We start from the raw sequence: 12,316 nt of genomic DNA on the forward strand, positions 1-12,316 counted from the left end.
AATACCATTGGGTAAGCGTGAAATCTCTTTCCTGAGTTTTAGTATTGGTACTTCAAAGGACTGTATAGCTGTCTCTTTGCTGTGTCTGCAATGTCATGGGAATCCACTGGGAAAGCCCACAAATGGACCAACTTGTTATTTGTCAAGGTACTTTGGTATGATCTGAGCATCTGAGCCTTCTGTGTTTTTGTGAGATCAGTTCATTGTCCACAGGCAGCTGTGAGTGTAACCTGCTGCTACTATTTGGGGACTAGGATGGTACTATTACTAAAAAGAAAAGACTATCCATCTCAGCTGTGTGCAGTTTTTGGTGCCACAATAAAAGAGAGATATAGAGCTATTGGAAAGTGTCCAAAGGAGAGCTATGAAGATGGTGCAGGGCCTAGAGGGGAAACCATACAAGGAACAGCTGTGGTCAGTTGGTTTATTCAGCCTTTAGAAGAGGAGACTTGAGGAGAGACCTCATTGTAGTCTATGACTTCCTTCACAAGGGGAAGTGGAGGGGCAGGCACTGACCTGTTCTCTCTGGTGACCAGTGACAGGACCCAACGGAACGGCAGTTGTGTCAGGGGAGGTTTAGGTTTGATACTAGGAAAAGGTTCCTCACCCAGAGGATGGTTGGGCACTGGAACAGGCTGCCCAGGAAAGTGGTCACAGCACCAAGCCTGCCAGAGTTGAAGAAGCATTTGGACAATGCCCTCAGGCACATGGTGTGTTTCTTGGGATTGTGCTCTGCAAGGACAAGAATTGGACTCAATGATTATCGTGGGTCGCTTCCAACTTAGGACATTCTGTGATTTAAAAAAAATAAAAATTGATTACCTCTTAACCACTGCTTAAGTACCATCTGTGTAACATGTCTTTTTTTCCTTTATTCCTCTTTGCGTTCATGAATAGGTTACTTGGAAAAGAAATTAATTGTATGCATTAATATTTTCTCTGTTACTGTTTTCAGCACATGAATAAATATTGTTTTATCAGCCCACTTGGCATTGATGAGGTTTAACCTGATTGTTAACTAATGGGTCTCTGATGGAATGCTGAATTGCATGCTTGCATGCTCCTTCCAAAATGGCAGAATCTGTCTCTCCTTTTTACTGTAATAAAGCTGCTTCTGTTTTCAGCACTGTGTTGCTGGGAGACTGCAGCTAATTTTTATGGCGCATGTCACTAGTAGTGATTCAAATTATACATTTCTTTGAGTAGCTCTTCTTTTTGTTTGTAAACTGCCTTCTGTAAGGGGAGTGAATTTATTTTTTTTTGTTCTGAGGGTAACAGTATCCAGACCAGAGAATATGACTGAATCTAGAACAGAAGTTCAGATTCTTTAATTGATAACATCATTGTACTTCCAAAGAGACTTCGGGTGGGGGGATGATGGCCTGTCTAAATCTACACCAGCCTGATAGTCAAGTCTAATGCAGGTATTCAGGAGAATTCCAGATGAGGCATACACATCTCCTCAAACTGCTGTTTTTCTCTTTCAGACTCCATGGTGCAAAACTTCAGCATGTGGCGTGACTTTAAAGCAAAACCACAGAATAAACTGAGAGATTATGAATTGGAAAACTGTGTCGTTTGGGTTCACAACACAGATACGGTGGCAATTCTGGGGCATTGTAGAAAATGCAGTCCTTTTTAAAATGGTTGTTGCACAGCTTGCATGTGGATGAGGACATGCATGCAATTACAGTGGAAAAAGTGGGTGTAATTGGGCATGCTCCTAAGTGGGAAAATACATGTGTAAGGTGGAATCTGACTAATAAGATAAAAATCCTTTGCTTGCTGAATCTGTTCTCCTTTTCTGGCTAAAGGAGATGGTAACCCATTTTCTGGTGTTCACATTCTGCTTAGGTTTGTAGCAGTGTCTTGTTTTTAATCTTGCTTGAGATGCCTCTATAAAATGGGGAGTGTGTGTGTGTGTGTCTGAAGCCTTCTTGCTTAAACACACGAGTCGTGTCAGCTGCAATGCGGCAGTGCTTGGTGCTAATGAGGTGAGCAGCCAGAGCACCCGTCTGCTTATGTTTGCACATCTCTGTGCAGTTATGGCAGTGGGGATTGGAAAAAGGGATTTGTATTGGATACAGCTCTGTTTTGGCCTTTCCGTAGTGTGGTTCTGTGTCTTCCTGAGGTCTGGGCAGCCTATTTCTACTTCCAGTTTGGGAGTTAGGTGGTTGTTTCATTATCCTGGTTTGGAGAAGAAAAGAAAAAGGGGAAGTACAGAGAGGGGAACACCCTCCCTTCCCCCTGCCCCAACATTCCCACACAATTAATTCAAATGCATCTTGATGTGAAATATATTGCCTGGAAATCCGTGTCTTCAGGTTGAGTAGATACAAGTTTGTATTTGTAAAGTAACATTGTTGGAATAGAGTAATCAGGTGATTAATTTTGGCTAGATCTCAATAGTTGCAGCTGGCCTTTGGTAGGCACAGAAATCCAGATGCACTGTGATTTTTCAGCTCACTTTCTATCTCTTTTTTAACCCTTAAGGTGGTGACAGCAGTGTGAGCTGTTGTATTTTGTGCTGAAGTCAGAAAGTTTCGCTTTGAACAAAAGGCAGATAAAGTGAATATCAAATCCTGTTTGTCTTTTTTCCATCCTCAGATGCCAGACTGTCTTCATTGAGCTTGATGCCTTCCTGTCCAATCCTGTCATATTCCTATTCCTGCAGCCTGTTTTTCAGTGTTTCTTTTTCAGTTAATTAGTCTGTAAAACCATAGGTCATCATCAAGTAATACATTGGTCTTGGTGGCAAAGCTGGCTTTCCTTCTAGTGGCTGTCTTATGTCACAGGGTGATTCCCTGTTAGCTGATACAGTTATTTCTGAGTACTTATTTAAGAGAAATCAGATTGTTGAAATTACCTATGTTAAAAATACTGCTGTTTTTTTGTGTTTAAGGGTCATATCTAATCTCTGTTACTTTGGCAATGTGTTGTGTAACATGATACCACAAACAGAGGGATCAATACAGCTGGGACTGGGAAAGGTATGAACTGCATCACATAAGCAAGAACCAGCAGTGGGAGGCAGGAACCTCCTGAGCTATTGATGCTGATGTGAATGTAGTTTGCAGCTAACACCCATAGAAAGGACTATGTGTCAACCTGTATAAAAAAATGTCCTTTACCCTGGGAAGGAGCCCAAGATTGTGTGCCTTGATAAAGTCTGTTCTTTGCTTAGTCCTAGTTATCAATGGGTTAAGAGTAACATGTATGAAACAGCACAACTGGCAAGGTGCATGCAAGTGAGAGTTGTGCTGTTTTAATGCTCACTGTTGAAGTCTGGTACCTCTGTTGTGATCTCATATAGTGCAGTATTTCTTTGCCTGTTTACCTTCTCCTGAAGACCTTGTAGTTCACTGGGATGTTTTTCTCTGCCTTCTTTAGGTCTCCGGGTGAAAGGGGAGCTCATTACTGCTTACCCACAAGTGGTGGTTGTGCGTGTACCAACACCTTGGGTCCAGAGTGACAGCGATATCACTGTCCTTCGCCACCTAGAGAAGATGGGCTGTCGGTTGATGAATCGTCCCCAAGCCATCCTCAACTGTGTCAACAAATTCTGGACATTTCAAGAGCTTGCTGGTCATGGTGTGCCTCTTCCAGACACTTTTTCATATGGTAAGGTTTTGGATCAAAGGGATAGTTTAGTTGCCTACCACGGGTTATGCTTTTGCAGTGCAAAAGATATGAGTTGAGTTTTGGAAATCCATGGAAATTAAGGAGCATGAGGCTATTTTCACATCTAAATAAGTGTTCAGTAACTGGAAAAGGATATTAAAGTCACGGCACTCAGATTCTGGTTTTGGCTTTGTTGATTAGCTTGTGATGCTTTGGGAAGAGAACTTTAGCTGTACCTCAGGCTCCTAAGCAACTTCTGTGGCTGTTACTGCTAAAACGTTTTTAGCTCTTTCCCAGTTGCCTGAAACAACAGACAAGAACTTGGGGAACTAAATGTCGTAAGATGCCACAAAGATCTAGACTTTGGTAAAACATGAAAGTAATTTAAACCTCTATATAAATAAAAGTATCTGCAAATATATTAGTTTTGTGAAAGGGCAGAAAGAGTACAAGCCCTCATATTCAGCTTTTAACGAGTTGTTTGGGGTTTGTTTCCCATCAAAACAGTTAATTACTATTTCTTGTGCCTGCCTCTGGCATCTGTGGTTCCTGACAGAGTGCTAGATTACAGGAACCATTTGTCTGAGCTACCCTTATGCTATTTCTGCTTTTAACTAGAAACTGTTAAGGAACTGACCATACCTCTCAACCTTCCTTTGCTTCCTGGGAAATACCAGTGCTTTCCTGCCCTTTGCCTGATTGCACCAATAGGCTTTAGTAATGGGAACTTGACAAAAGAGAAACAAACTTGACATAAACAAAAACATGACTTTCTATCAATTACTAAGAATTACTATTTCCTTCAGTTACTGTGAAAACACATTTGAGAAGAAACATATCCTTTCTTTATACATGTGGTTGCTTTAGCTCTTTGAGAACAGAATGAGTTTTTAATTTTTTGTGGGGGAAGGGGAGACAGTGAATGATGGGATAATTGCAGAACATATCTGTTTGTTCATAACTCCCTGCTACTTCTTTTAATGCCTGCCTCTGGAATTTGACAGAAGCATGACTTCTTTTTTTTTTTTCCCTTTTTTTGTCTTAAACCACAAGTGTCAAGTTACCAGTGAGAGCTGACTTTGCCAAGTAAAGCAGGACATGCTGAATGACATGTTATTCCATGACATGCATTAAAATCTGTGGCAGAGTAGTGATGGCTGCTGCTGGCTTTGTGACCAGTGTCTTGGCTTGACTTCTGCACTTTGCTGCCCATGCTGTTAGAGGGATCTCATCCCTTCCTCTGCTGACTTTCTTTTCTATATTTCTTGTACTGTGATCAGCCTCCTGTGAACTGAACTCAAATAACCTTGAAGTATCAACCATGATCATGTGAATGGCCATTAAAAGCTACTCTCTAAGGTCCTTACAGATGAAATGAGATTAAAAGGTTGAAGTACTACTTCAGGAAATAGAGAGAATGAGATACAGGAGACTTTTAGCCTTGGAAAGGGCGGGAGGTGGAGTGACAACCTATGGCTTGTTGCTGCTCTCTGGATTATGCCCTGTCACTGTATTCCATGTTGCATTCCTGGTTAGTTTTGATGGAACTGTTATAGTATTAACTCTGTACTGTTTTCCTGTTAGACATTTGAAAAAGGGGTAAAGGAGTTGATAAAGGGATAAACTGGAACAAGATGGTCGAATCAGATTTGGAAGATTAGAATAAGTCTTTTGAGATTGATGAAGAGGCCTGTGTCAATTTGTCTTCAATTTCAAAGGCAGTAGGAGTTAGTACCCCACAGATCACAAACACTCCATGGCCAAGTTTCTCTTAACTGATAGTTTTTTCTGCATTATCTAAGGTGTAAGGGTGGGAGGAATGTGTGGCAATTACACCCCCAATTTGGCCACACCAGACTGGTGGCACATAATGTTTTTGGTTTTCTTTTTGCCAGGTGGTCATGAGAATTTTTCCAAAATGATTGATGAGGCGGAAGTGCTGGAGTTCCCTATGGTGGTGAAGAACACGCGGGGTCATCGAGGTGGGTGTGAGGTCAGGGGTGAGGGCAAGGAGTATTCTGAGCAGCACTCTGTAACATTTTGTCTTGTCGAGGAGTGGTAGTTAAGGTCTTCTCTTAGGTGTTGGGCTTCTTTTTGGTACGTCTAAATTGCACCACCCTTTGACTTCTGATGTTGAGTATCCTGCAACACTGGGAAGCAGTTTAAATAGAATCTAGTCTTGCAGTAGCAGGGGGGAAGGGGTTCAAAATTATGATGCATTGGTGACTTCTGTGAGGAAAGCTTTGAACTGGAGTAATGGAAGGTCCGACCTTAGGGAAGTAAAGAGAAGCCTATGTGGATTGTTGTGTTGTTTCTAAATAGGCATAAGAAATGAAATCTTAGTTCATTGAGTATCTTTTTTTCTACTTGACTTTGCTTGTAATTAGTATTCTGATTTAAATAAAATCTCATGTATTGTTTGTTAAACTGGATCTCTCTTTTTCAGGAAAGTACCTCTGACAGTGCTGGTGGTATTACAGCAGATTCAGATTAAATTGTTCTGTTATCAGTCTTTAAGTGTTGAATATGAAACAATACATAAGCTTAATTTAATGTTAGATAGTTATCTACTAAAGGAAACGAGGTTTAAATCAATTTCAGAGGTTATTTGCACAGGAGGTTGCACTGTTTTTAATATACTTTAAAACCAATTTGATAAATACTAGAAGTAAAAAGAGACTGAAGATGAAATTTAAGCTCATAAACCAGCAGTTACTTTAAACAAAATCATAGCTAAAAAACACCACTTATTCCTTCTTACTGTCCATCAGTTTGTTCCCACTCTGTGCTGTTCTGGTGCATCTCTTCTGCTAGCATGAGTGTTTCTGTAGCCATGTAGTAAATGGATTCAGGAACTGATGTTGGATGAATCTAGATGGGTTATTTATACTTAGATTAATTCCTTACATGACTTAGCACTTCCTCACTCAAATGCTTGTGTTGATGTAGTGGAAGAGTGAGGGCAAAACGCTGGGGCTGAGGAAGGTCAGACCTGCTTCTCTTGGCAGAAGCTGCCAACAGAACCTGCTTGTATGGTTTTTAAAGTGCATGTGGAGCTATAAAGCCAAGTTAGAGTTTGATTTTGCAGCAAGCTGAATTTTGACAAGTGTGAAATATCTGAGACAGTGAATTTGATCTTGTTAAGATCTACTAAATAATTACAGAGTTAGAGCTATTGAATTTCTTCCTCTCTTTTTAGCCAGGATTCGTGTAGATCTGCTTACAGGTTTTGCTTTAGATCACTTTAAATTCCAGGCATTTTAGTGCAAATCTAGGCACAGTACATATCCTTTCACATTAAGAGAGTTGGGGAGACTTTTTGAAATTAATTGTAGAGCAGTCATTTCCAAATTATATTTAAAATAATCATGGTCATAGGTACTGGCTGATGAATAATAGTCATACTCTTCTAGGCCCGTTTTCTGCATAGTTTGTGGCTGCAACAGTCTTATTTTTGCCAAGGTGTCGTGGTGCTGCATAATTCCCAAGAACTAAGCAGTCTCCCTTCAAGGCATCATTCTTCCTATTCCATTTCAGAAATACAGTAGGGTTACTAATTACCTGTACGAGAGATGAAACAGAATGGGAAAAAGCACACAGAGGCTTTTGTTTTCTTGTCATGATTTTTAAGCTTATATTCTCATTTCTCTATAATGAGAAGTTCCATGTTCCCCAAGCAATGTTCTGTGTTATGGAGACCTTAAATCCTGACTAAACAGAGCTGTTCCAGTTGGCCTTTGGAGCACTTGGTGGAACTCTTTACATGTTTTTTCTCCTAGTTCTGCTACTGCTGAATTTCTGTTCCCTTATTTAAGATAGGCAGTTTCTCAATTTATTTCTGTACTCTGTTAACATTGTGGCATAATTGAATGACAGTCCTACCACAAGAAAAAATGTGCAACCCTATTGCAAAACATAAAACTAATATGACATAGAGCTCTTAAGTAAAGGGAAGAGGAGTTGGGAAATGTGGGTAAAGATGGAAAGGGATGCTATCTTGTGAAACTAGAAATGAGATGGAAAGTGATAGAGCCCATTTCAAGGAAAGACTTTCATCAGTATTAGTAAAACTGGAAAAAAACAAAGAAGTCCTTTTTGTGCTCTAGAAACAAAGGAGAATGAAATAGCTTATTTTAGTTTAAAAAATCCAAGTCATAGAGATGTTAGCTTGCAGAAAAGCTAGTAATTTCTAAAGAGATTTTTCTTTTAGACTGTAGTATCTTCCATGCTTTTTATGTCTTGTGGGATTTTCTGCTATATTATCTTGGATACTGTGGATATCCACTGCTTGGATAGTGTTCTCCTCTGAATGTAGTTGTCCCACTGCAAAACCTTATTCTGGAGTTGTGAGCCCTTTTAAGTATTGGGAAGAGCAGCTCTCAACAGCTTCCCAATGGAGAAGTGGTTGGTTCTGCAGAAGCAAACTAGTGACTTCAGAGTTCTTAGCTGCGCAGTGTTTAATGGTTTCATGTCATTGGTTCCTGTGTGTCAAAGCTGTAGGCCATGGGTCCAGTCCTCTTGGCTGAACAAAATTGTTACTCATTAAATGTCTGCTGCTCTTTAAGTATTACTTCCCTTTTTTTCTCTCATTAAGGACTTGTACCAAAAGGAGTTGAAATTACAAGACCATCTCCTTTATCTAAAGCTGTTTTCTTTGTCCTTTCTTTTTTCATTTTTTTTCCCTTTTAAACTCCTCATGTGTCTTCTCAATGCTGTCAGTACTTGAACACTTAAAAGCACCAAAGCAGTGGAGCACTGTTGTCCACAGAAGAATTTGTAAATGAGTATAAGCTATGGATGGGGCCTGTGAGAATGGGCAGCATAATGGTCAGAGGCTTTACTTTCATGTGCTGAATCATTGATGCAGCTCCAATGGGTAGCTGCTTTCAATCTCCCGATGTTCTTTTCTTCATGCAGGTAAAGCTGTGTTCCTGGCACGAGACAAGCACCATTTGGCAGACCTAAGCCATTTGATCCGTCATGATGCCCCTTACTTATTTCAGAAATATGTTAAAGAGTCCCATGGCAAGGACGTGCGTGTCATCGTAGTAGGAGGCCGTGTGGTGGGCACCATGCTCCGCTGCTCAACAGATGGGAGGATGCAGAGTAACTGCTCACTTGGTAGGAAAAGCATTATTCATAGTTTTGATCAGAATTGTTCGATCCAGTTGAAAAATCACAAAGCAAAGTGAAACAAGCTGCAGGTTTTATTTTATATTGTGCTTACTGCTGGGGGTTTACAGAGGAAACACAAGAGCAAGGATTAAGCAAGATGGCTGTTGAGCAAACACAGGAGAGACAATCTTTGCCCACAATATTAGGTGGATAGGATGGATGAAAACCAGGGGAAAGTTCTGGAACACAAATGGAGCAACTGATGTGGTAGTGGCAGTTTCATGCTAATGCCATGTTATTAATTTCATCCTGTTAAGAGGAACAGAGAAAGAAAAAAGACAGAAGGTCACACTTACGGGAGGTAGGGGAGACAGTCAGGTTGTAAGTGGGTAGAATAAAATGTTGAGAGGAGGCTGTTGAAGGCAATAAACAGTTGGATTGCATTGTACATCATCTGTGCTGCTTCTGTCAGGTTCTCCCCTGCAACCTCTTCCCCCAAAGACACTATCTGGGAGGAAGAGGAGGTTACTGCATTGATTGATTGCACAGGGGTTCCTGATGGTAAAAGAAGGAAGGAGGGTTGAGGTTGCTTGACTGAAACTGTACTGAACCCGAACAGGGATGGGATAAAATGTGTTCATGTGTAGTACAGTTTTCATTAATTAAAGTGCCTGAGAGGTTTTAGTTACTACTTGATGCTGAGGAAATAGCCTGAAAATTTTTTCTGCTAAACACTTTTTTCATTTTTTTGGTGGGGTGTTTTTTTTGGCTTTTTTTTTGTTTTTTTTGAGGGGCTGGTTTTTTTAAAACTCAGGTGTTGTGATAGATGAAATCTGGGTCAGTTAATACTTAGATAATGGACTGTGAACTCGACCAACTGAGGTTCAGACACAAATGTGCCCTAATTCTTGGTTTACAAACTGTAACATGTGACAGCAAGTTGAGAGGAAGATGTGCAGATGATAATGTCTTAACCCCCATCACCCTCAATTATATTTGTTAGAGATACAGTCTTATCAAGAACTCTTGGTTTAATTTTGCTGAAAGAGTTCTTGTGATAAATTCAAAATATTTTGGGAAAGCCTCTAACTTAAAAGCAACACGGGTGTTTTGTTAGTTCGCCTTTTATATCCTGGGATCATAAAAATGTATGATACTTTTTCTTGACTAAAAAGTCATCACTTAACTGTTTTTTAAACAAGTCACAATCTTGACCTGCTGGAGGTCAAACCTGCCAGTTTGAAATCGTGCTGTGACTCCAAGTTCATTAGTAGTCACTGTGGAAAGGAGGTTGCTTTCTGAGTTGTCATCAGTATGCTTGCAGGCCCGCTCTGGAGCTTCCTACCGACCAGCTGAGAAGGATGTCAGTCACCTGTGACCAGAGTACAGACAGCAAGTTTTTTTCCCCACTTTTTCCAGGTGGTGTAGGAATGATGTGCTCACTGAGCGAACAAGGCAAGCAGTTGGCAGTCCAAGTGTCAAACATCCTGGGGATGGATGTGTGCGGCATTGACCTGCTGATGAAGGACGACGGTTCATTCTACGTCTGCGAGGCCAATGCAAATGTAGGTTTCATTGCCTTTGACAAGGCTTGTAATTTAGATGTAGCTGGTATCATAGCGGACTATGCCGCTTCTCTCCTCGCCCCCGGTCGCTTGACGCGGCGCATGTCCTTGCTCTCTGTGGTGTCCACGGCAAGTGAGACTAGCGAGCCAGAGCTGGGTCCTCCAGCTAGTGCCGCTGTCGACAATATGAGTGCTAGCTCCAGCTCTGTCGACAGCGACCCTGAGACCACGGAGAGAGAGTTGCTCACCAAGCTCCCGGGGGCTCTATTCAACATGAACCAGCTATTAGCCAATGAGATCAAACTCCTTGTGGAGTGATGCCACATGTAAATAGATGACCAACAGAACTCTCTCTTGTAAATTTTTTTTTTAAAACCAACTTGCAATGCTGTTTATCAAAGACACTCAGAGGATTAAGGAAAGGGGGTGGGTGTGTCAGTCAAGAGAGCAAAGGCACACATGCTGTGATTGCTGTCCCTACTTTGATGCAGAATGTTAAATTGTCTTCAGTCTTCAGCATTAGTTCTACAGTGAAGATGCTCAGTTCATAACCAAGTGGCAATTTTATTTGGATGCTGCTTTGGTCCCCGATATATTGCAGTACAGGTGTGTTCACAGGCAAGCACTGAAGCATGATTCACACTCAGAGATTTTCAGAAAGTTTTCTGGCAGCAATCTAGAAAATGCTGTGAATTGCTGCACCAGTTAAGTCTATTCTACCTCTGTAAGGCTTGATCCTGTAAATTGCTGAGTGCCTCAAATTCTTTATGTGAGTTGAAGGTGTTAAATACCAAGTATTTCAAAATTCCTGGACACCTACTGTTCCTACTCTTGTAGATGGGAGCTGTAAATTCAGGATCCTTTTAAAGTCATCGCTTCTGATGTTGCAGGATACGGCCTTTCAAATGATGAGGCTGAGAGAAGTGTCAGTTGACTTAACATAAACTTTCTGTAAAAATCTGTAAATTGTACCATCTTGGTATTAAGTGGCAGCTTTGTGTCTCTATTTCTTTATAAAGATTTTGAAGGAGGATATTAGTACTTGTGTTTTTCTCATTTCAAATCCTGATTTTGGCAGGTATGTTGGGGAATTGGTCATACTCTATTTGTGGGCAGAAGTGGCACGTTTCAACTATTTTTTGCATGGTTGGAGGAGATAAACAGCACTGTAATGTCTGGTATACAAAATGATGTTTAATCCAATGTGAAAAAGAATTACACTAGTTTAAAGCAAACGTGCATCGACTTGTATTTGTTAGTGTTTTAGTCTTTCTGAGAGAGATCTGCAATGTTAATGTTTCTTTTTCTTTAATACATGCTAGTCCAACACTCCCTTCTCTATGCCTGCATCTTTAACAGTGGCCAAAGTGAAAACACCGCAGACTGTTAAGAAAACACTGAGTTATAGCCTGTACATTGGTGAGGGGTTTTGTTTGGCTTTGTTTGCTTTTTTTTTGGAGGGAGGAACATGGTAAGGCATGGAGGAGGGAAGAGCTGGTTGAAAGTGATTAGTTGTCCAGCGGAACTTCAGAATAAAGCTGCAGTTCATACAATACTTACCAGGTTTACTTTTTCCCCACTGAACATAAAAGCTGATGTTGGCAAGAATCCAAAGAGTATAACTGGGGAGAAATACTCAGTTCTTAGCTTTGGGAAACATGTGGCAGATTGAAAAAAAGAAAAGAGAAAAAAAAAAGAAGGGAAAAAGAAGAAGAGAGCTCAGCCAGAATTAAAAGAAAAGATAAAAAACCCCACAAAACCTAGGTCCACAACCGATTAACAGATTGATCCTGGACCCTTTTGTGTGTGTGGTGTGAGTGCACACACTTGTGTGTGTTTGTGTGTGCACATTTATTTTGCTTTATTTCTTTTGGGGTTTTGCCTGATTTTCCTTAGTCCTTCTGGCTGTGCATTTTCTCATTAGCCTTGAGCTGGTTTGGAAAACAGATAACCAAAACAGATACTGAGTCCATTTTTCAGTCCCTGTCTTCCTCCTCCTTTTCCTCCTCCTTCTC

At 40.7% G+C, this 12,316-nt stretch overlaps 1 protein-coding gene across 1 annotated transcript in view; it reads left to right on the forward strand.

The window, feature by feature from the left end:
* Window positions 1–10,832, forward strand: part of RIMKLB (ribosomal modification protein rimK-like family member B) — a 37,111-nt gene extending 26,279 nt beyond the window's left edge. Inside the window, exons 2-5 of the mRNA XM_009084884.1 lie at window positions 3,391–3,621; window positions 5,517–5,603; window positions 8,539–8,742; window positions 10,156–10,832. Coding sequence (XP_009083132.1) covers window positions 3,391–3,621; window positions 5,517–5,603; window positions 8,539–8,742; window positions 10,156–10,619 — 986 coding nt within the window. The 3' untranslated portion in view covers window positions 10,620–10,832. The remainder of the gene's footprint in view (window positions 1–3,390; window positions 3,622–5,516; window positions 5,604–8,538; window positions 8,743–10,155) is intronic.
* Window positions 10,833–12,316: the final 1,484 nt, after the last annotated feature.

The sequence above is a fragment of the Acanthisitta chloris genome, unplaced genomic scaffold (assembly GCF_000695815.1).
Source record: "Acanthisitta chloris isolate BGI_N310 unplaced genomic scaffold, ASM69581v1 scaffold17341, whole genome shotgun sequence".
Lineage (NCBI taxonomy): Eukaryota > Metazoa > Chordata > Aves > Passeriformes > Acanthisittidae > Acanthisitta > Acanthisitta chloris.